The 22,141-nt window shown below is 56.3% G+C and overlaps 2 protein-coding genes across 13 annotated transcripts in view; both read left to right on the top strand.

Annotated features, from left to right (window-relative positions):
- The window catches only part of ACIN1 (apoptotic chromatin condensation inducer 1), a 34,981-nt gene extending 25,357 nt beyond the window's left edge, over window positions 1-9,624 (top strand). For 4 of the 8 annotated variants that reach the window (XM_038544198.1, XM_038544194.1, XM_038544199.1 and 1 more), the window contains 11 exons: window positions 19-160; window positions 3,715-3,757; window positions 4,631-4,764; window positions 4,862-5,014; window positions 5,531-5,672; window positions 6,201-6,346; window positions 6,748-6,855; window positions 6,994-7,101; window positions 7,344-7,668; window positions 7,780-7,880; window positions 8,689-9,624. In XM_038544198.1, coding sequence (XP_038400126.1) covers window positions 19-160; window positions 3,715-3,757; window positions 4,631-4,764; window positions 4,862-5,014; window positions 5,531-5,672; window positions 6,201-6,346; window positions 6,748-6,855; window positions 6,994-7,101; window positions 7,344-7,668; window positions 7,780-7,880; window positions 8,689-9,015 — 1,729 coding nt within the window. In that variant the 3' untranslated portion in view covers window positions 9,016-9,624. The remainder of the gene's footprint in view (window positions 1-18; window positions 161-3,714; window positions 3,758-4,630; window positions 4,765-4,861; window positions 5,015-5,530; window positions 5,673-6,200; window positions 6,347-6,747; window positions 6,856-6,993; window positions 7,102-7,343; window positions 7,669-7,779; window positions 7,881-8,688) is intronic. The other 4 variants (XM_038544197.1, XM_038544196.1, XM_038544195.1 and 1 more) reach the window with 4 other exon arrangements.
- An 896-nt stretch (window positions 9,625-10,520) lies between these two features.
- On the top strand, window positions 10,521-20,579 carry CDH24 (cadherin 24). Of its 5 annotated transcripts, XM_038544190.1 has the most exons (14): window positions 10,549-10,644; window positions 11,258-11,322; window positions 12,155-12,459; window positions 12,651-12,945; window positions 13,100-13,219; window positions 13,293-13,460; window positions 13,617-13,804; window positions 14,198-14,451; window positions 15,405-15,541; window positions 17,808-17,929; window positions 18,008-18,119; window positions 18,376-18,624; window positions 19,199-20,230; window positions 20,341-20,578. In XM_038544190.1, exons 3-13 carry the CDS (start codon window positions 12,259-12,261, stop codon window positions 19,696-19,698), a joined length of 2,346 nt encoding a protein of 781 aa, XP_038400118.1. In that variant the 5' UTR covers window positions 10,549-10,644; window positions 11,258-11,322; window positions 12,155-12,258; the 3' UTR covers window positions 19,699-20,230; window positions 20,341-20,578. The 5 variants fall into 5 exon arrangements, with proteins under 5 accessions (XP_038400120.1, XP_038400117.1, XP_038400118.1 ...); XM_038544192.1 differs by lacking the exon at window positions 11,258-11,322 and having other exon boundaries at window positions 10,521-10,644; window positions 12,765-12,945; window positions 20,341-20,579; XM_038544189.1 differs by lacking the exon at window positions 11,258-11,322 and having other exon boundaries at window positions 10,521-10,644.
- Window positions 20,580-22,141: the final 1,562 nt, after the last annotated feature.

The following is a 22,141-nucleotide window of genomic DNA, read 5'->3' as shown; positions in this document are numbered from 1 at the left end:
CTCTCCCCATACTATCAGTGAGGAGAAGGAGGAAGTGACCATGGACACAAGTGAAAACAGACCTGAAAATGAGGTTCCAGAACCCCCCGTGCCTATTGCAGACCAAGTCAGCAATGATGACCGCCCAGAGGGCAGTGCTGAAGATGAGGAGAAGAAAGAGGTAAATTTCCAAGCCACCTGTTGGAGTGGGTGGGCAGGAGTGGACCTAGGGGAGAGAGTAGACACCACTTTGGTGATCCCTCTTACACCGTGGGATAGCTTAAAGAAGGGACTAGGCTGACTTGGATCAGGGTAGGGCCAAGGGAGAATTCGCTGGTTTAGCAAGGGACCCCCTTGTGATGGGGACAGGGCTCATTTGTTCCCCTTTCTTTGTTGGGGAAGTAGTGCAGTCCAGACTCTGGGAAGTTTGTAACTAAAGGAAAAGTCCGTTAATGGCCCTTTATCCAAGACCCAGGCCCGGCTTTCCCCTCTCAAGCTGCTTCTCCCTGTGTGGTAACTGTTAAGCTTTCCCTCCTTTTTAAAAGCCTGTGGGAACTCAGCGCCATCTAGTGGGCTTTGGTGGTTCTGAGCTGACCAGCCGCACTGAGGAATTTTTGTTCCTCCTCTGCCCTCTAGTGGTCATATTGCAGAGCTGTAGCTACTTAAGCCAGCGCTTGGGGTGATGATCCCAAAGGCTCCTTCTCCATATCTCGGGCCCCTCTTACGTCCTTTTTTTTGGCATATATATTATCTTGTATCCTGCACCCAATTCAGGGGGCTCCCCCCATCGGAGCCAGCGAAGTCTTCTTGGCTCTTAAAGTAATAGAGAAAGAATTAGCTGGGTTTGGGAGTGGGGTAACAGGATGGGAGGGACTGTCGTGTGTGTAGCCTTTCTTTGGTGTGTGTTGCGGGGGTGGGGGCCGGTGAAAGTGATTTGATGTGCAGAATATTATTTATTACAAGGTCCTTCTTCCCCGTAAAACTTTGTCCAAGTACCTCATGTACGGTAATCCGCCCGTAAAATATAACCCTGCCCAACTGGCCAATCGCTGATGCCGCCTCTTCCTCTGGACCCACCCGCTGCTACTGAGCTGCCCAATCAGAGCCGAGTCTGCTATCCCGGTGTCTTGGCCAGAGGGGGGCATGTATATGGGATCCTGTGATGGGCCCCCTTTTGCCTCCCTGCCTTGCTTACGTCAGGGGGCCAAGAAGAGCACTGTTCTGGAGAGACTTGTTGTATTGAGAAAGCAAAAAGCATTTGGAAAGGGGTGGACTTGCATCATCTCCCTATTTGGGACACCCCAAGAAGAGCTTGTGTCAGTGCTGGGGCGCCTGCCCACATGCCCTTACCCTTTTGAGGACTGTGGGTTGCCTTGTTTGCTACAGACTGTTGGGATCCCCATCTAGGGCACCAAGACCTCCTAAAGAGTCAATGCTTGTGATCACAGTGCCATGCTGTAAAATACCAAGTGGAGGCTCTCGGCTTAATCTGTGACGACTAGGAACCCTGCAGAGAAGTCTAGGGTTTGAGCCCAGGGATTTAATGCTGATGGCAGCCCAGCCATGTTTCACCACTTGCTCATCAGATGGACTTTCCTTTGGTCCCTGTTGTCCATGGTGAAGGGCAGCATGTTGGTTGCTCCAACTTCTCCTCCATCCCTGGAGGCAGGGGTCATCCATCCACCTGACTGGAACCACTGTCTCAGCTGGAGTCCCTGAGGAGATGCCACACACAACTCTCAGAAGAAAAGTATTCTGACCTTGCTGCTGAATGTGTGCCAGGTCCTGGGGCTCTCCACCTACTACCCCCAGGCTGCCTTCATCAGAGGCTCCATGATCCCACTCGGTGAGAGGAGCCCCTCCCCATTTACAGGCAGAGGAGAAAGGGACTCTGGAGTCATCACCTGGATTCCAAGTATTGGGTGGTGGTATTGCTGGATCTTACCACTGGTGGACATAGGGTCCTGCCTGCCTCTCACAATAGAAGGCCAGGACCATTCCTGCTACTCACAGGCCATCTCATCAGGGACTGCAAGATGATGCCCCTACAGGGCTGGGACTGATGTCTCTGCCCCTTTTCCCCCTGTACCCCTCGCTGAGCCTGGCCACCGCCAGTGAACTGTCTTGACATCATGGAAACTGGGCAGCGTCCCCCCACACGTTTTCCTCCCGCCCCCCCTGCGCCCCTGGGAGGACTCTGGCAGTGCCGTGCTGACCACCACGCCGTGCGCCCACCTTTTTTGCCAACCCAACCCCCCACCAATTGCACAGCGCCTAGCAGGGAGGGCTCATTCTGATTGGACCGGCGGTTGACTAGATACAGTACACAGTGAGGTGCGATTGGCTGAACTGAAGATCCCAGGTGTGAGATGGTACCTGGAACATTTGTCATATTCCTAGTTATTTTCTTCTTTATTTTCTTCTTCCTTTTATTTAATCTTTATTTTGATTATTTTCTCTTTATTTTTCTGATTTCTTTATTGGATTTATTTATTTATTTGGTTCATGTTTTTCCTGTTTTAATTAAGACCTTTTTCCTTTTTTTTTTCTTTTTCTTTCTTTTTCTTTTTTTTGTCTTTTTTTTTTTTTTCTTTTTTTTTTTTTCCTTTTTCCCTCACTAACTTACCCATCGAGAGTGGCCCGGCTAAGGGTCAGGCTGGCCCTTAACGGAGACCAAGGAGACTTGGTTAGATGACACAAACGGGGCTGGGGGCTGGATGGGGAAAGGGAATTCCATCTAGAGGGTCCTGCCCTACCCTTTAGAAGGGTGGTAGGTCTTAGTTTTTCCAGAAATAAGCATTGAAATCTAAAAATGCACTAATCCCCTTTTTCTCTCTCTCCCTCTTTTTGCTCTGTCCATAGTCTTTCTCCCACTGAGTGGGGCAGAAACTTGCTCAAAGGCAGGTTTGGGAGTTTCTGGTCCTTGGCAGAGCCCCTAAGGCTTAAGCCCTGGTCAGAGAGGAAACAGTAAGGCTCTTTGCTAGAGCTCTGTACAGTGGTTGGAAAGTCGGAGGCTCCCCAGGGGGCAGTCTGCCCCCTCAAAAAAGACCTTCTTTTATCAAAGGCACTTTTAAATTCTTTTCTGCTGGCAGTTGGCTTAGGAGCCTCATCTCCGCTGGATCTAATGCTGCCATGTAGGAGTGTGGACAGTCCTAACTTGCTGCTGTCCAAGTGACTCAAAGCCACTGTCAGTGGATGTCAGGCTGGACATTTGAGAAAAGGAGGAGGCTTACTTTGTTGCAGTGATCATCCCAAAGTTGGTTTTCCTTGTTTCCTCGTGTTTTCTGAGAGTTCTCAAGGAGACCTGGGAGGGCTAGATGACCCAGTTCTGGGCATATCTTGTTGGCTTGGCATTCTCTTGGCCCATAGACAGTGGAAGAGGGCATGACCAATGCCTTTAAAGGGCTGGGAGGCTCCTGAATTCCCCTTCCAGCTTATTTCTGGTTAAGCTAATACACAGGTGTGGTATGGACTAGATGACTTTTCCCTGCTGTGATGTTTGATTTTATTTTTTTCTCTAACTTGCATTGATTCTGCTTCGTTTTTGCCGTTTGCCGCTTCTGTTTTGGTCTCTGTCTGTCTCTGTGTCTCTCTCTCTTTCTCTCTCTCTTTCTCTCTCTCTCTCTCTCTCTGTCTTTGGAGCCTGTGCTAAGACTGCCCCATCTAACCTCCTTCCCCCCTCTCTGTGGGGTGTGTCTCTTTCTCTTCCCCCCCCCCCTTTTCTTCTCTATACAGAGCTCGATGCCCAAATCATTCAAGAGGAAGATCTCCGTTGTCTGTAAGTCTAGCCCCAAATACCTAATAAAGGTCAAGAGTACCATAAAAGTTCATAGAGAAATAGATTCCTGTTCTCTCAGGGGCCTTCTTGGGTCACCCCTTCCAACCCCATTCCCTCCACCCAGCAAATGTATATCATCTTGGCATATGTAGGGTTCCATTTTGAAATTCAGTGACAGGCAATCCCTGTCATTTTTCCCAGGTCACATTTCTTTCTTAACTAATAACACTGTGAGATATCTCACCATTTCCTATGTAGCCCTACATGTGTTTCCTCTTTCAAATATCTGAACCCTCAGAACCAGCAGTGAGTTTGAGGGACTCCTCTATAGTGTTTATCAGTACATCCTTTATTCTGAAGGAGTGTCTAAGGAAATGAGAATGTTCACACCTCAAACAGTAACATTTTCCCAATGAAGAGCTCTAAATAGAAGCATAACAGATCTCTGTAACTTAATATGAAGTCGTAGTGTGGAAATGAGCCTAAAACATAATCAGATCATGTCACGATCTTAAATTAACTTTACTTGGATACCAGTGTCACATAGTCTTGTTTTTCTGCATTCCTGTGTCCTCCTCAGTCCTTCTTCCCTGGCAGTTTAGTTATTTCTACCACTAAAAGTTTAAACTACTCACCACCCTAGTTACCTACCCATCCCTCATTGCCTTCATTGATTAGTTTTTATTGGTCAGGAAGTGGCTCCAGTTCTTTTATTGGTCTCTCTGAAGCATGGTTTCCCCAGTCCCCAAATACAATATCCCTAAGTTAACCTTTTACTGAAATTCCAGTTGAAGTCTATCTGTAGGTGTTATGGTGTGAACCAGCAGAGGACCTAAGACCATCTAACTGTTCGGTCCTATTTCTTGGGGACAGCAGCTACCAAGGGGGTGCCAGCTGGAAACAGTGACACAGAGGGGGGCCAGCCTGGCCGGAAGCGGCGTTGGGGAGCCAGCACAGCCACCACACAGAAGAAACCCTCCATCAGTATCACCACCGAATCACTCAAGGTGAGGTGGGAGGAGCCAGGGAGGGGAGGATGAGACACATTGAGGTGGGAATAGACACGGGCCCAGTGTAACGGGGTGGGGGGTATCTGTGTCCCAGAGCCTCATCCCCGACATCAAACCCCTGGCGGGGCAGGAGGCTATTGTGGATCTTCATGCTGACGACTCCCGAATCTCTGAGGATGAGACAGAACGTAATGGTGATGATGGAGCACATGACAAGGGGCTGAAGATATGCCGGACCGTCACCCAGGTGAGGCTCTTGCCACTCCAGTGTAAGGGGAATGGGCAGTAGACTCAGAGCAGGCAACTAAGGTAGAGTCCTGGAAGGAAATTGCCATCTGTGCAGAGGGTTGGGCTAATTGCCCTTTTAGGGGTCAACAGACTACCAAATCCAACCTGTTGTCTTTAATAAAGAAAATTTTATGAAAGCACAGCTATACCAGCTCCTTTACTCTTATCTCTGGCTGCTTATGTGCTCTAACGTCAGTGTTGGATAGTTGCAACAGAGACTGTATGACTCACAAGGCCTAAAAATATTTCTCATCTTGCCCTATACAGAAAAGATTTGCCCACTCTTGCCTTCATTCTCCTCATGGCAAAGTTGAGGCATTAATCCCAAGATCCAGTGGAGGAGAATGAAATCTTTCCCCGAGCGGAAGGAACATTCTAGGTTGACTGTACCACCCTCTCTTAGGAAACCAGAGGCAGAAAAGCATGTGCCAGTTTGGTGTTTTAAGAATTCTGCCCATTATATGATACCTTACAGGTAGTACCTGCAGAGGGTCAGGAGAATGGGCAGAGGGAAGAAGAGGAAGAAGAGAAAGAGCCTGAAGCAGAACCCCCAATACCTCCTCAGGTGTCCGTAGAGGTGGCTCTGCCCCCACCTGTGGAGCATGAAGTAAAGAAAGGTAGGTGAAGCATGTGGCTCCTTGTATTCCCATAGCACTTTATTTGGATCTCTCTCTCTCTCTCTCTTTTTAATTTTATTTATTTATTCATGAAAGACAGAGAGGCAGAGACACAGGCAGAGGGAGAAGCAGGCTCCATGCAGGGAGCCCAATGTGGAACTCGATCCCGGGTCTCCACGATCAGGTCCTGGGCTGAAGGCAGATGCTCAACCGCTGAGCCACCCGGGCATCCTTGGACCTCTCTTTAAAGGGTTTCATGTTTCCTGCTTTTTATTATAGTATCTTGTGTATGTTTTACCTCCCTCTCCTAGTTATTAAGCTTCTTGAAAGCTAGGTTAAAATCTGTGAGGCTCCGTAATGAGGAGCTTTGCCTAGACGGTACCTTGCACGCTGTAGCTGCTGAACACAGTTAAATGGAAGACTAGATGGAAGAGTGACTGCATGCTAGGGAATAAGAGGCATGGCACAGGGAAGAGAGCCAGTATTGCTCCCTGCTGAAAACTGTTTCTTGTGTTCTCTTTTTGATAGTGACTTTAGGAGATACCTTAACTCGACGTTCCATTAGCCAGCAAAAGTCTGGAGTTTCCATTACAATTGATGACCCAGTCCGAACTGCTCAGGTGCCCTCCCCGCCCCGGGGCAAGATCAGTAACATCGTCCACATCTCCAATTTGGTGAGCCAAAGTCGCTTCCCACAGCACAGTGTTTAGTGTTTGAGAGTTTGAGCTTTGGATTCCTGTTACTTAACTTCAACTCCTAGATCTGCCAGTTAAGTTATTTACTTACTGAGTGACTGGCTTAATCTCTCACAACGGGTCTCCTCATCTGAAAAATGGGGACAGAGTATCATTGTGCAGGGTCATCTAGAGAATTTGCAGAGGGCCTGGTGCATAGTGTCAGTTAGTGTTACTATTCTTCACTCTTCTCTCATTCCCATGTGAGAGTTCCTGGCCCCTGTGCACCCAGACTTTGAGGCTATACTCCTGTACCATATACTTGGGGAAATCTGAAGACTAATTACAGGGGTATTGTTCTTGCCTTTTTCAAGACTCTGAAACTCCATTTTCCTTGGCAGGTGCGTCCCTTCACTTTAGGCCAACTGAAGGAATTGTTGGGCCGGACAGGAACTCTGGTGGAAGAGGCCTTCTGGATTGACAAGATCAAATCTCACTGCTTTGTAACGGTGAGGGGAGGAAGTTGATTCTCTGGGTCGTGGCATATATTTCCTTCTGTAACAATGTGGGCAGGTTTGAGGGCCTTGTGGCAAGTGGGAGGGATTGAGGCCTGTTGTGACCCTCTGCCTTCTCTCTTCCTCCACCAGTACTCAACAGTAGAGGAAGCAGTTGCCACCCGCACAGCTCTACATGGGGTCAAATGGCCTCAGTCCAATCCCAAATTCCTTTGTGCTGACTATGCTGAGCAAGATGAGGTGAGAAACCTAGGGAAAGGAAGGAGGGGAGGGGCAGGGGAGGCCATTATCTGCTAGAATCCAGCTGAGATCCTGGCCAAACCTGCAGTCACTGAGATTCCTTCTCCCTCTTCTCCCTACCCCCTTGGTTCCTTTAGTTGAACCATGGGACTCCAAAATCTATATGCCCTGGTACCTGGGCTCCTTCAGTGGGAGTGTTCTCCTGTCCATCCTGACTGTCCTTGTCCCTCCTCTACCCACAGCTGGATTATCACCGGGGCCTCTTGGTGGACCGTCCCTCTGAAACTAAGACAGAGGAGCAGGGGGTACCACGGCCCCTGCACCCCCCGCCCCCACCCCCAGCCCAGCCACCACAGCACCCCCGGGCAGAGCAGCGGGAGCAGGAGCGGGCGGTGCGGGAACAGTGGGCAGAGCGGGAACGGGAAATGGAGCGGCGGGAGCGAACTCGATCAGAGCGTGAATGGGATCGGGACAAAGTTCGAGAAGGGCCCCGCTCCCGATCACGGTCCCGTGACCGCCGCCGCAAGGAACGTGCGAAGTCTAAAGAAAAGAAGAGTGAGAAGAAAGGTACTTAGCTGTGGGGACACACATACCTGCTAGTAGGTGGGAAAGGGACCCAAATGGGATGGGATACAGGGTCTTCGGGCGTAAAGACTGACTCCTTTGCTTCCACCTCAGAAAAAGCTCAGGAGGAACCACCTGCCAAACTGCTGGACGACCTTTTCCGTAAGACCAAGGCAGCTCCCTGCATCTACTGGCTCCCACTGACTGACAGCCAGGTGAGTGCTCACCCTCCTGCTGCACTCAGAGCAGGGCCCAGGCTTGATGGCAGTGTAGGGGGCAAGTCATGTGACTACTGGAATGAGTAGGCCCAGGCATTGGCTTAGGACAGTAAGGGAAGAAACTTAGCATCACCGAAGGGCAGTCTTAAGAACCAGGTGACAGTATGCCACAGAGAGGCCAGACCCAAGAGTGCAAACAACACAAGACAGGAACTGGAGTTGTATATTTAGGCAGCTGGCTGTGCCAGCCATCCTTGGAAGTTGATTTCAGTTAGCTGAGAAGTCCATTTTATAAACTCAGCAGTTTCTCTTTCATTTCTCTACTTTTTTTTTTTTTTTTCAATTTTTATTAAGTAATCTCTACACCAAATGTGGGGCTCGAACTCATAATCCCAAAATCAAGAGTTGCATGCTCTTCCCGCTGAGCCAGCCAAGTTCCCCTGAGATTTTTTGCTTTTTAAAATTAAGTTTCTTTGTAATGGACCTTTTGGGAATTGGAGGTTGATGGACTCAGCTAAAGAGAAAAGTCGTTTGTTCACCTCTAGGTAGCTAGGGAAGTACCAGAGGTCAGGCTTGGATGGTGCCACTGCCTGTTGTGGGTATAAAAGGTGAACACGTTTGTGTTGGGACCCTGAAGCAAAGACCAGTGTGATTGCTGACACTTCCCCCTCTTCCTGCTTAATTGCAAAGCTGGCAGTGATCCTGAGCTAGTGATCCTGAGTAGGGTCTGGGTACACAGAGACAAAGCAGGACTGGCATGAGTGGGGCTGAGATCCCTGTTCTCTGCCCTTGCTGCCTGCTGCAGATTGTTCAGAAGGAGGCAGAGCGGGCTGAACGGGCCAAGGAGCGGGAGAAGCGGCGGAAAGAGCAAGAAGAGGAAGAGCAAAAGGAGCGGGAGAAGGAAGCAGAACGGGAACGGACCCGACAGCTGGAGCGGGAGAAGCGGCGAGAGCACAGCCGAGAGAGGGACAGGGAAAGAGAGAGGGAAAGGGAGCGTGACAGGGGTGATCGAGATCGGGATAGGGAGAGGGACCGGGAGCGAGGCCGGGAGAGAGACCGCAGAGAAACCAAGCGCCACAGCAGGAGCCGGAGTCGGAGCACACCTGTGCGGGACCGGGGTGGGCGCCGCTAGCTGGGAACACACGAGGGAGAGCTGCAGGCATCAGCCCCTGGGGGGTTCAAGGCCACAGAGGGATAGGTACAATCTCCACCTCCCCAGAACCAGGGGTCTTTCACACCATTTACCCAGTGCTGAAGTATGGCTGCCACCTGTCCCCACATACCAAATGGAGCAGTGGCCATCTTTCCCCCCCAAAGCCCCACCCCCATAACCTATCTCTTGGGAGTTAGCCCTCTCCTCCCTCTCATTTCCCATTGTTAAGTTTGAGAGGAAAGAGCTAGGTTAGGGAGGAAGGTGGTTGGCCCAGAGAGGTGGGGAGCAGCCAGGAGCCCCAAACCTCTCATTTTTCCTCCATCCTGCTCACCACCTCCTTTGGGTACTCACAGCCCCCTCTTGGGAACAGCCGGGGCCAGGACTGGGTCACCTATGAGCTGAATCAGCATCTCCTCCTGAGTCCCAGGGCCCCTGCAGTTCCCAGTCTCTTCTGTCCTGCAGCCCTTGCCTCCTGCCCACAGGTTCCACTTTATATCCACCTTTTCCTTTTCAATTTTTATTTTTATTTTTTTTATTATTAAATGATGTGGTCTATGGAAAATAATAAAAATCTGACTTAGTTTTAAATTGTGTGACTGGCTTTCCTTGGGCGGGGCCTGGCTGGGGGAGACTTGAAGAGGAAGGCTGAGGCGTGCGCTCGGCCGCTTCCCGGGGCAGGCTGCTGCTTCCTGCAGCCCGGACTTCCCGCCCGCCGTGCGCGCCTTGGCCCTGCCCGCCTTGCCGCGGAGGGCCGGGGAAGAGCGCTGGGCAGAGGAGGGCCCCTTTGGAGGCAGTTGGTCGCCTGCTGCCACCTTCAAGGCGCCTTCCGCAGCGGCCGCCAGGGGGCGGCAGCCACTCGCTCAGTGGGCGCCTGTAAACGAGCTTCCCCAAAAGGCTCCACTCCCCGCCGCTGTCGTGCCTCGCTCCCTGACCTGCTCCCTGGGCCCAGCCCGCGGACGCCCCTGGACCCTGTGCCGGCCTTAGCCGCCCGGTCGGCCGGCTGTGCTGCCCCGCGCGGACTCCCCAAATGCCGCCGCCTTGCGGCCGGCCTCGCAGCAGCCCCGGAGGCGGCGCCGGAGCGGAGCGGAGCGGAGCGGAGCGGGAGCCGGGCCTCTCCGCAGCCGGCTCCCAAGTCCCGCCTCACCGCGCGCTCGCCCGTCGCCCCCTGCGGGGGGCGTGCGGGGCCGCTCGGCGCTCCCGGCTGCACCCTCCCCGCAGCCAGCCCTTGGGAGACGCCTGGCGCCGGGGCCTGGACGTCCTCCCGCCCGAGTGCCCCGCCGGCCGCGGCGGGCCCGGCCGGGGGGGCGCCGCATCTGTATGCGCCGGGCGGCCCGGCAGCGCCGCCCCCGCCCCCGCCGCGCGGGCCCGGGCTGGCCGGGGAGGGTCGGAGGCTGGGCTCTCCCGCGCGCCGCGGAGCCGCCTCGCTCCTCCGCAGGCGGAGCCTCCTTCCCCCGCCCCCTCCGTCTCGCTCCCTTGTTCTCGCCGGGGCCGCTCAGACCTGCAGCGGAGCCGCGGCGCCCGCTCGGATCCGCTCGGGGCTGCGCCCCCGGGACCGGCGGCGGGGGCGGGGGGAAGCTCCCCCCGGCCTGGGCTCCACAGCGCTGCCAGGTAAGGGCGCCGGCCCCGGGGTCGGGGGCCCGCCGAGGGGCAGCAGGGGGCCCGCAGCCTGCGGGTGTCCTCGGAGCGGTGCGCTCCGCGGCGGGGAGCCCGCTGCCGGCCCCTCTCCCGCGCTCTCGTTCCCTTCTTCCCTCGCACCTCTCCCTCCTTTCCCCATTTTCCTCCCCGCCAGTTCGCCTCTCCTCTGCCCCTTCCGTCTCCCTGTCGCCCTGTCTTTCTCCACCTCCTCTTCCCCTTTGCCGTCTCCTTCCCCTACCTTTCCTTTCCCGTCTTCTCTTTGCCTTTTCCCGCTCTCCCTTCCTTCCCGTCCCTCCGCTCTCCCTCCTCTCCCCGTTCTGCTATCCTGTTTCCCACTCCTCCAGCCCTTCCCTTCTCCTCCTTCTCCTCGTCCCGCCTCCCGCTCCGTCCCCGGCTTCCCTCGGGCTTCCCCTCTTCTCCCCCCGGAGGGCAAGGACTGGCAGGTGTGTGTCTGCTCCAGGGAAGGAGGGGCGGCAGCACAGCTGCCTGAGGGGTCCCCCCGGGGGAGAGGGTGGACACCGCGGTGGGAAGGGTCCTCTCCCCAGCCGCCTTCCCGCAGCCCCTCCTGGCTTGCCTCCTCTCCCAGATTGAAGTTCCCGAGGCCTGCTCTGACCCCCGGAGCTCAGCGCTGCCCCCGCCAGCCCATCACAGGCAGGAAGCCCTCCCACCCCCGCACCCCCAAGCCTGTTACCTGTGACTCTCTGCCTGTCAGACCCCGGGCTGCCTCCTGGGGTCCCTTTCCTTGTGTCTCCTGCTGCCATTCTGTCTCAGTCTGTGCTGGACGGTGCCTGAGCCTGGGTCTCACGTCAGTAACAGGGAGTCTGGAGTCTGCTCTCCCCTCCCAGCCTCCTGGCCCTGCCACCACCCGCCCCCCCCACTCTACCCCTTCTTCTTTAGGCTCCTGCCCCCTCACCCCACTCTGCCTCCTGAACCCAATCCCCCTTCAAGGACTTCAGCTGGCAGGGTGGGCTGGGGGCAGCACCCGGAGAGGTGGGGTTCCCTGTGGAGGAGGGACTTTCGCTGGCTCTCCACCCTGTCTTAAGCTGCACTCCTTATCATAGCTCAGCCTGACCCCAGACACCCTGAGACCACACCTCCTCGAATCCCAGCCCCTGGATCTTCAGCCCTTTTCCTGGGAGTCCCCAACTCCTCCAGCCCCCCAGCTGGCTGCTTACCCAGCCTGGGAGAACAGGGGCCGGATCTGGGGTTCCATACCCTCTCGGCATCCCACCTTCCTGTTTTCTTCCCCAGCTTCTCTGCTCAGAGTTGACTGGCTAGAGATTTATCAGCTTGTAGGGCTGGAGGTGAATATAGGCAGAGCCTGGGTGGAGGGGGGGGATCAGATTGTGTGCTCTGTCTCAGTCTGGGCTCCAGGCAGTGGGGTGTCTGGTTCCCTGGAGGGCTGATCTTCAGCATCTAATTTGGGTTGGGGGTGGGGAGAGTCAAGGGCTTCCTTGACCCTGAACAGCTACCTGCCCTACAGGTGTGGATCCATGGGATAGCCCCAGCACCTCCACCCTTCTACCCCAGCCGGCTCATGCCTCAGTACCCAGACACAGTGAACAGAGCCCTGGCTGGAGCCCAAACATGTGGGGCCTGGTGAGGCTCCTGCTGGCCTGGCTGGGTGGCTGGGGCTGCATGGGGCGCTTGGCCGCCCCAGCCCAGGCCTGGGCAGGGTCCCGCGGGGGCCCAGGACCAGTACTGCTGCGGAACCGGAGGAGCTGGGTGTGGAACCAGTTCTTTGTCATTGAGGAATATGCCGGTCCAGAGCCCGTCCTCATTGGTAAGGTAAGGACCAGCCCTTCCCGAGTCTGCCCTGACTCTCTAGGCCCTTAGGCCCTGCCCTGCAACTTCACCACTTCTTCAATGACCTTGGGTCCCTCAGGAGTCCCAACGCTCCACCAGTCCTAGACTTAGACTCTTCACCCTTCCTGTCCCTGTGCCTGGAACCTGCTGCCATTTTTCCCTGACCCCTACAGCTGCACTCGGATGTGGACAGGGGCGAGGGCCGCACCAAGTACCTGCTGACCGGGGAGGGGGCAGGCACTGTATTTGTGATTGATGAGGCCACAGGCAATATCCATGTCACCAAGAGCCTGGACCGGGAGGAGAAGGCACAGTACGTTCTGCTTGCCCAAGCCGTGGACCGAGCCTCAAACCGGCCTCTGGAGCCCCCATCAGAGTTCATCATCAAGGTGCAAGACATTAATGACAATCCACCTATCTTTCCCCTCGGGCCCTACCATGCCACGGTGCCCGAGATGTCCAATGTCGGTGAGTACCCCAACTCTGACCGTCCCAGGCCCCATCTCCCAGAGCACCCTCACCTCTCCTCCCCGCATTGCTCTCGTGTCTGGGTCCCCCTCATGTGCTGTTCTTTCCCACCTGGCCCTGCCCCTGCTGAGTGGGGTGCCGGGATCCTCCACAGGGACATCAGTGATCCAGGTGACTGCTCACGATGCCGATGACCCCAGCTATGGGAACAGCGCCAAGCTGGTGTACACCGTGCTGGATGGACTGCCCTTCTTCTCTGTGGACCCCCAGACAGGTAAGGAGAGAGCTCGGAGCCGGGTGGGGCAGCCATGCGGGCAGGTGGCCCCTGATGCGTTGTGTCTCCCCAGGAGTGGTGCGCACTGCTGTCCCCAACATGGACCGGGAGACCCAGGAGGAGTTCTTGGTGGTGATTCAGGCCAAGGACATGGGCGGCCACATGGGGGGGCTGTCGGGCAGCACTACAGTGACAGTCACCCTCAGCGACGTCAACGACAACCCCCCCAAGTTCCCTCAGAGTAAGGGGCCAGGGATGCTTGGGGAGCCATCCTTTGACCACCCCCACCCCCTGCATCTTCGGGAGAAGCCCTCCCCCCAGCCAGACCCCAGGATATGGAAGTGCTGGGGACCTAACAATGTCTCCTGTCATTCCCCTCCCCCCGCGCCCCGTCAAGGCCTCTACCAGTTCTCTGTGGTGGAAACGGTGGGGCCAGGCACCCTGGTGGGCCGGCTGCGGGCCCAGGACCCAGACCTGGGGGACAATGCCCTCATGGCATATAGCATCCTGGACGGAGAGGGGTCTGAAGCCTTCAGCATCAGCACAGACTCCCAGGGTCGAGATGGGCTCCTCGCTGTCCGCAAGGTTAGCCCCCTGCCCCCTGACACTTGCACACGCGTGCTCGTACCTGCCTCCTGCCCCACGAGGCACACTCCTGACCGGTCTAGAACAGACTCAGGACCACTGCATTGGAAATTAGAGATCATGGTCATCTCGTCCTCTTTCAGATGAGGGACTGGGGCCCAGCAAGGGGGAGAGACTGGTCCAGGACTTCAAATGTAGCCAGGCTCTGATGGAGCTGGGGACAGACCTAGTGTCACAGACTAAGTAACCTGCCTCCCCCTGACCACCACGGCCACTGGCCCTCAGTGCCCACCTCTCCTCTCAGGTGGGCTGAGCACTGGATGCATGGGGAGGGGACCTCTCACCTTCCAGGCTTTCCATGTGCCTCAGTCCCTCCCACTCCCTGCCCCTTAGACCCTAGACTTCGAGACCCGTCGCTCCTATTCCTTCCGTGTGGAGGCCACCAACACCCTCATCGACCCAGCCTACCTGCGGCGAGGGCCCTTCAAGGATGTGGCCTCGGTGCATGTGGCTGTGCAGGACGCCCCAGAGCCACCTGCCTTCACCCAGGCTGCCTATCACCTGGCAGTGCCTGAGAACAAAGCTCCTGGGACGCTGGTAGGCCAGGTCTCAGCGGCCGATCTGGATTCCCCAGCCAGCCCAATCAGGTGAGCTGGGGTGTGGGCCAGGGAAGGGCCAAGGGCCGGGCCTCAGGGAAGGAAAAAGGATGGGCCCCCTTCACTGAAAATCCCACTCACCTCCTGGCAGAGGTCTCCCTCCCTGCAGGGCTGGGGGGCTGGGAAAGGCCTGAAGGACCCTCCTCCCATCACCCAATTCCACCCATCCCTCTGGGAAGATGGCCGTGGTGCCTCCCAGTGGCAGGGCAAGCAGATTGCAAGCTCATCTGATGATGCTGTTGCTGGGTGCCTGGATGGCTGCCACTCTTGGTCACTCCCTCAGCCCTGCACATTTCACCCACTTGATCACATTCAGTTCTCACAACAGCCCTGTGAGGTAGGCACGCTCATCCCCAGTTGTTTTAGAGGCCCATCCCTGAGAGGTTAAGTTCTTTGCCCAAGGTCACATGGTCAGTAAGCAGCAGAGCTGGGACCAGAATCCAGATTTGTCTGCCTTGAGTGGAGCCCACTCTTCCCACCTTTCGGCTTCCCTGTCACAGGAATGAGGCAGGTGCTGGTGTCATTCCCATTTCGTAGTTAAGTAAACAGGGGTTAAACCACTCACCCCAGGTCACACAGCTGGCCTAAGGCAGAGCAAGACTGGGGTCCCTGGGTCCCCAGAACAGAGCCCAGAAGTCAAAAAGACAGGCTGTTTATCCTCCCTTCCACCTCTTTCTGTCTCTCCCCCACCATGAAACCCAGTCCCCCCGAGTCTTAAGACAGGCGTTTAATGTTGGTGACTCCTCCAAGTGGTTTGTCTTTTAAGGGGACCCTAATGTGAATTATGGCCCTGGGTACCCGGGGCAGGCTAAACCCAAAGAGTTCAGGCTCTCCGCCCAGAAGAGCCAAGAGGCCCTGCAAGGTGAACAGAAGGGAGGGAGGAGTAGCAGGAAGCTTTGGCCCTGCCCCCAGATCAGCCCCCAGCTCCGCTCCATCTTCCCCAGATACTCCATCCTCCCCCACTCGGACCCAGAGCGCTGCTTCTCTATCGAGCCGGAAGCCGGCACGCTCCGCACGGTGGTGCCCCTGGACCGCGAGGCTCGAGTCTGGCACAACCTCACAGTGTTGGCCACAGAGCTCGGTGAGGAGCCCTGGGCCCCCTGGAGAGGGAGGAGGCCACAGTCACCTGGCAGAGGAGCTGTCCCTGAGCCGGCAGGGGGGAGGCGGTCACTGCCACCATGCCTCACCAGGGCACAGCACTGGGTTCCCAGCCTGGATCATCACCACCAGGCAGGCCTCCCAGTCTCTGAGGCCGGGCTGGCCTGGGCACGAAGGATCTGCCTACACATTCCCTTGACTTGAAATTCACTCCCATACCTGACTTGCCCCATCTGGAAATAGACCTAACCTCAAATAGCTCCTAACCCCTAGGAAACCCCAGGCTGCACCCTGGCAGACCCTGCCCTGCCCTGCCCACTGGCCGCTTCAGGCTGAAGCCAGGAGCCCTGGCAGGGCTGGGCCCCTCCTCTGGAGGCTGACTGGGGGGGCTCCAGCAGCCCCTCCCAGGGAAGCCATGCAGAGAGCCCTCAAGGTAGAAGAGAGGGGCCAGTTCCTTCCCCTGTCAGCTACCAGTCACCAGCAGCTTGGTTTGGCTGCCTCTGGGTGGCCACGGCCCATGGAGGCAGGGAGACCTTCATCCCCTCTGTGAACCTACCCTTATCAGTCCTGCTCACGCCCCAGGGTCTCCTACCATTACTGCCCGTGTCCCGTCTACGAGGACTGTCATTGTGTGCATAGATGTCTGTGTGTGTCACTGAAGAGCCGTATGTATGTATGTGCACATGCAAGTGTGAAATTCCATGTTTGTGAAAATACACATACACACGTACGTGTGTCTCAACTGAGTAGAGTATTTGTGCTTACATGTAATTAGCTGTATGTGATGACAGGTACTCGTAGCTGTTGTATATATTGTTTTGTGTATGTCAGTGTGCGTGGACAGAGTATTTATTGCTTATTGTGTACCGGGTACTGTTCTGAGTGCCAAATGTGGACTAAGTAACGTAATCACCACCACAACTTTATGAGGAAGGCATGTTTATGTCCCCATTTGAAAACAAGGAAACTCAGGCAAAGTGAAGTCAACTAACTTCCCAAGGTCACGCCAACGTTAAGGGGCAGAGCCACCAGATCCTGAGAGGCTGCAGAGTCACAGCCCTTATCTCCTCCACCACCTTGCCTCTCATGTGTAGAATTTTAAGTGGACGGGTTTCTGTTTATGTCCATGTGGCTGTGCGTGACATGGCGTTGCATGCATGTCCGTGCTGTGAATGTCCCTGTGTGTGTATATAGTGTGTTTGTAGTTGCCTGGGTATACATAGCCAACCATCTACATGCATGCGTGCTTGTGTGTGTGTGTGTTTCCCTCCTTGCCTTCTCACCGTCCCACCAATCCTGCACTCCAGCAAACCTGATATCAACTAGCGGGCCCTGGGCCCTTCCTGCGGAAAGGAAGGGAGCCCCGAAGCCCTTGCTGGGGGGCCCACCCAGCCGCCTTTGCCCGGGCTGGGTCCCCAGCCCCTCCCCCAGGGCCAGCCAGCTCTCTCCCCACCTGGGAGAAGACTAACAAACCTGGGAGGTTCAGCCAGGAGAGGTGAGCAGTAGGGTGGGCAGGGATACCTGTTTTCCATTCTTTCTTGGGTGGCATTGGCAGTGAGGAGCAAGTCAGGGTAATGATGGGGAGCCACCTAATGAAGGGTTGTGGGAAAAAGGGGGCCTGTTTATGGCGGTGGCACCCAGGCTGGCCTGGCTCCCAAGGCCGACTCTTAGTCCTACTCATTGCTATACCAGAGCCTCCCAGACCTCTGATGGAGCATGTGTGTGTGTGTGTCTGTCTGTGTCTGTGTCTGTCTGTCTGTCCCACTAGTGCTGTGTATGAAAATGTGTTGTCTTGACTCTGGAGTGACACTAAATGCACTGGGTATCTCGAACATCCACTTCATATATGTTGTATTTGTTTTAAATGCTGAGTATACATCGAATCTATGGTATGAATGTGTTTATTTCAGGCCTACTGTCCGTGTGCCTCCTGTATGGCACCTTCTGTCTACCTTTCATTTACGAGGCATGTGCCCTGCATGTGGGTTACTATATATGTATCTAATGGGTGCTTCATGCCTGTTGAATGTATGTTCCACACTGCATACATCTCAGCTCTTATGTGAATGTTGCATGCTCTTGGTGGTGTTCCATTCATTGCACAACACTGTTGCTTGCATATTGCATGCATATACCATGTGTTGCATGTACATGCTGTGTGCCACATGTGGCACCCCTGCACATGCACCATGTGTGTTGTGTGTAAACTCTGTGTGAGGGGGGTGCATGTGTTCATGTTCTGGCTTCAGACAGCTCCACACAGGTCTCCCGTGTGCAAGTGGCCATCCAGATCCTGGATGAGAATGACAACGCTCCCCAGCTGGCTGAGCCCTATGACACCTTCGTATGTGATTCTGCAGCCCCTGGCCAGGTGAGCTGCTGAGGCAGAAGGCTTGGCTTAAGACCTCCAGCTGCCCACTCCATACAAGGCCTCTCTTCTTCCTCCCAGCTGATTCAGATCATCCGGGCCCTGGACAGAGATGAAGTGGGCAACAGTAGCCGAGTCTCCCTTCAGGGTCCTCTGGGCCCCGATGCCAACTTCACTGTCCGCGACAACCAAGGTGGGTAGCCTCCTACTACTGTGCCCTTGCCCACCTCCCTGCTCTTCTCCTCCCCTACCACGCTCTGGCCCAACCTGCCTAACCCCTTCCCACACATCTGGGCTCCCTCCACCTAACAGAAGGCAGAAGTGGATTTGCACACATTTACTCTTTGCACACCTTCCCCATTGGAAGCTGTCTCCCTAGGCTACACCCACCCTCCTGGGAAGGTGTCTCACAAGGGGGCCCTCTTCCACATACCTTCCCTCTCCCACAGATGGCTCCGCCAGCCTGCTGCTGCCCTCTCGCCCTGCTCCACCCCGCCAGGCACCCTATCTGATTCCCATAGAACTGTGGGACTGGGGGCAGCCGGCCCTGAGCAGCACTGCCACAGTGACTATCAGCGTGTGCCGCTGCCGACCCGATGGCTCTGTGGCCTCCTGCCGGCCCGAGGCTCAGCTCTCACCCACAGGGCTCAGCACTGGGGCCCTGCTTGCCATCATCACCTGCGTGGGCACCCTGCTTGGTAAGTCAGGCCACCTTAGGACATAGATTGGGGTCCAAGCCTGTAGGGGATGTAGAGAGGAGCCAGGCCCCCGGAAATGGGGAAATCCACCCTAGGGTTTAAAGGATTTTCCCACTGCCTCGTGTGTCCAAGAGAAAAATTCTAGCCTCACTTCCCTGACATTACCAATCGGCAATGACAGTAACAAGCCATAAAAAGTGTTTATTGAAGCCTGACTCGGGACCTTGTGTGATGCCCAGCACCCCGCTTGTGCTATTTCATTTCATCCTTTCAAGAGCCCTGAGGGAGACTCTTTCCGTGTTTTCCACACAAGCTCTCTAAGGGGCAGAGAGGTTCAGAGAAGCGAAGCCACGGCCCACAGTCACACGGGGAGTCCGGGGTGCAGTCAGGACTCAGACGAGGGTATACCAGATGTCAAAGCCAGGTCTCACCACCCTTAGGCCTCCCTGTGTCCTCTGTCTTCAACCTGCTCTACCTGAGAGCAGGATGGAAGGGAAGGAAGCAGGCCGCCCCGCCCCCAGCCCCGTGGGCTCAGAGGCCTATGTGCACCCTCCTCCCCCCCCCCCCCCCCCAGCCCTGGTAGTGCTCTTTGCGGCCCTGCGGAGGCAGAAGCAGGAGGCACTGATGGTGCTGGAGGAGGAGGACGTCCGCGAGAACATCATCACCTATGACGACGAGGGCGGTGGCGAGGAGGACACGGAAGCCTTCGACATCAGCGCCCTGCAGAACCCCGACGGGGCGGCCCCGCCGAACCCCGGGCCACCAGCACGCCGCGACGTCCTGCCCCGGGCCCGGGCACCCCGCCAGCCCAGGCCCCCCGGGCCCGCCGACGTGGCCCAGCTCCTGGCACTGAGGCTCCGTGAAGCGGACGACGACCCCAGCGTGCCACCCTACGACTCGGTGCAGGTGTACGGCTACGAGGGCCGCGGCTCCTCCTGCGGCTCCCTCAGCTCCCTGGGCTCCTGCAGCGAGGCCGGGGGCGCCCTGGGCCCTGCTGAGCCGCTGGACGACTGGGGGCCGCTCTTCCGCACCCTGGCCGAGCTGTACGGGGCCAAGGAGCCCCCGGCCCCCTGAGACCCGCCCCGGCCCTGCCTGCTGCGTGGTGGGGCAGCCCGCACAGGCCCTCTGAGTGAGCCCCCGGTCCACCCCAGGGCCCAGGCAGGCGGCAGCAGCCCGCGGGAGAGCCCCCCAGGCCTCCTCTGGCCTGTGTCCCTCCTCCCAGCTTCCCCAGGGCAACCTCCTTCTTACCTCCCTCCTCCTGAGTGGTCTGTTTGTCTCCCTCCAGGATCTGTCTCTCTCTGTAGCACTCTCCTGTCTAGGTCTGGATTGTGTGGCTCGACTCTGAATCTCTCCGTTCTTTCACTGTGATTCCACTCTCTCCGTGACTCTGTGTTCGTCTGCCGGATTCTAAATCTCTCACACACCTTCTCTCTGTCTCCCTTGCCCACACACATGCTCTGTGTCTGTCTTCTGCCCACATCTGCCTGCATTCTCTCCGGGTCCCTATGACTGGCTTTTTCAGTTTTTTTCTGTTGTCCATCCCAAAAGCAAGAGAAACTTCCAGCCACTGCTGCCCACCCTCCTGCGGGGGGATGTTCGGCCCCAGGTCAGTGCCTCTAGATGATGAGAGGGGAAAGAAGAGGGTGCAGGCACAGGGATGGCCTAAAGCCCTCCTCCACTCACAACCTCCCACCCTCGGCTCTCCTGTCTTTCCAGACCTGCCCGCATGGTTCCATCCATCACTCATGGCCTCATCCTGGCTCCACTGGCCTCCAGCAGAGAGAGGATGCCAGCCCACCTCCCAGGGCCAGAGCTCCAGCCCCCCACATGGCCGCCTCCCTGGAGCTCTGCCCGGCTGTTGGCCTGCCCTGGGCATCCCAGCTCTGGGCATTGTCTTGTGTGCTTCCCAGGCCCCAGGGGGAGGGGTGGGAAAGGAAAGGGGGAGGCAGCTGGGGAAGGGGAAAAAGGGAGGAAGGGGAGGGGCCTCCATCTCTAATTTCATAATAAACAAACACTTTATTTTCTAAAGCTGGAGCCCTCTTTCCAGTTCTGCATGCAGGTTTCTGTACAGAGCTTCACCGGAGCTTCACTGTGCTGAAGGGCGGGAGGAGAGGCCCAACCCAACCCCTCTGGCTCCCTTCTTCTTAGAGGGGCAGTCCATTCATGTCCCTCTCCATTCAGGGAGTTGTTGGTACCCCCACTGCCAACTCTCCTATCCCTTACTGATCTCAAAATCAATAGGGGACTGGGGAAGCTAGCTATCCAGGGGGCAAGGGGCCCAATCAAAGTCAGCTGGGGTGGGAGCTGAGCAGAGGGCCATCATTTCTCAGTGTACACTCCCTGAGCAGAGGAGGGAGGTCCTAACTCCAGGCAGGGCTCCCAGTGATACAAGGACGTGGGTCAGGACAGGTCCTCATGACCCTCCCCTTCCAGTGTAGGGTGCTGCCACTCTGGGGAAGCTACTCCAGTGGGAAGAGGCCTTCTCTCACACTTTCCATGCCTGTTTGGTTAGGGCAACCAGATAGCAGGAGAACAGGACCCCTGCCCTAGGGCTGGATTGGCATTTACTGTTTAGAGTGGAACTGGACCCCTGACTGGCCAAAGGCCTGTGCAAGAGCAGACCAGCTGTCCCTGGTGAAGGAGCCGATTAGAAGCCAACACCCCAGGCATGGTGTCAGAAGGACAGGGTTTTCCAGTTCAGGGCAGGATGGGCAAACTCTCTGCCCCTTTGGCCTCACCCCAACATCTGCATCAAGCCTTTGGAATAAGTGGAGAAAAGGGAGAGACTGACCCATGGGTTGCTCCCAGGTGGCAAGGCATGCAGGGGCATGGGATGCTGCCCTCACCTTCTCTCCCCACCTCCCTACCAGCTTTCCTGAGGTCTGCCCCGACTCTGACTCCATTAAATTTGGAGGGACAACAGGGCCCATCAGCAAGAGCCCTGGGCTTATCTCTGGTCTCAAATACTTCATCATCTTGAAGGATAGTATCAAAGGGAGTGGAGGGGGGCAGGACCGTGGAAGGAAAGGAGAGGGAGTGGAGGGGCACGCAGACAGGAGAAGGAGGAGCTCCCTTCCTATTCTGCCCTCGCTGTGGGTTCAGTCCACCCCACCCCACCCCACCCTACCCCACCCTGGTTATGGGGAAGTGCAGGGCACAGAGCATCCCTGGGGAGTTAGCTGCAGGCAGTTCCAGAGCCTTTGACAGGGCTCAGGTGGCAACCCCAGGCACATACCACTTTTCCTCGTTCCTAGCGCTTTAGGATAGGAGTGGGAAGATGCAGCCATGGGGAATGAACAGGATGAGCTCTGCCCCCACTTCGTCTCTGCTTTCGACCATTTCTCCAAAATAAGTGACAAGGCCCAGCTTTCTCTCGGATCAGAGCCTGGCTGCTCTCCTTATCCAGGTGTTACTCTTTCTCTCCCAGTCTGTTTCCTGTCTCCTCCCTGGACACCTACCACATCTGGGTGCACACAGAGCTACAGGGTCACTCACTGCCACCAGGACACAGACCCTC

The sequence above is a fragment of the Canis lupus genome, chromosome 8 (assembly GCF_011100685.1).
Source record: "Canis lupus familiaris isolate Mischka breed German Shepherd chromosome 8, alternate assembly UU_Cfam_GSD_1.0, whole genome shotgun sequence".
NCBI classification, from domain to species: Eukaryota; Metazoa; Chordata; class Mammalia; order Carnivora; family Canidae; genus Canis; species Canis lupus.
Note: the sequence above shows the minus strand (reverse complement) of the source record. Positions and strands in the feature narration are given on the sequence as shown.

Excerpts from the sequence above, each read along its gene's own strand:
- CDH24 (XM_038544189.1), top strand. The coding sequence starts at position 12,259 with ATGTGGGGCCTGGTGAGGCTCCTGCTGGCCTGGCTGGGTGGCTGGGGC. Across the intron at positions 14,452-15,404 it reads TCCCCAGCCAGCCCAATCAG|ATACTCCATCCTCCCCCACT; the intron begins GTGAGCTGGGGT and ends CATCTTCCCCAG. Across the intron at positions 15,542-17,807 it reads AGTGTTGGCCACAGAGCTCG|ACAGCTCCACACAGGTCTCC; the intron begins GTGAGGAGCCCT and ends TTCTGGCTTCAG.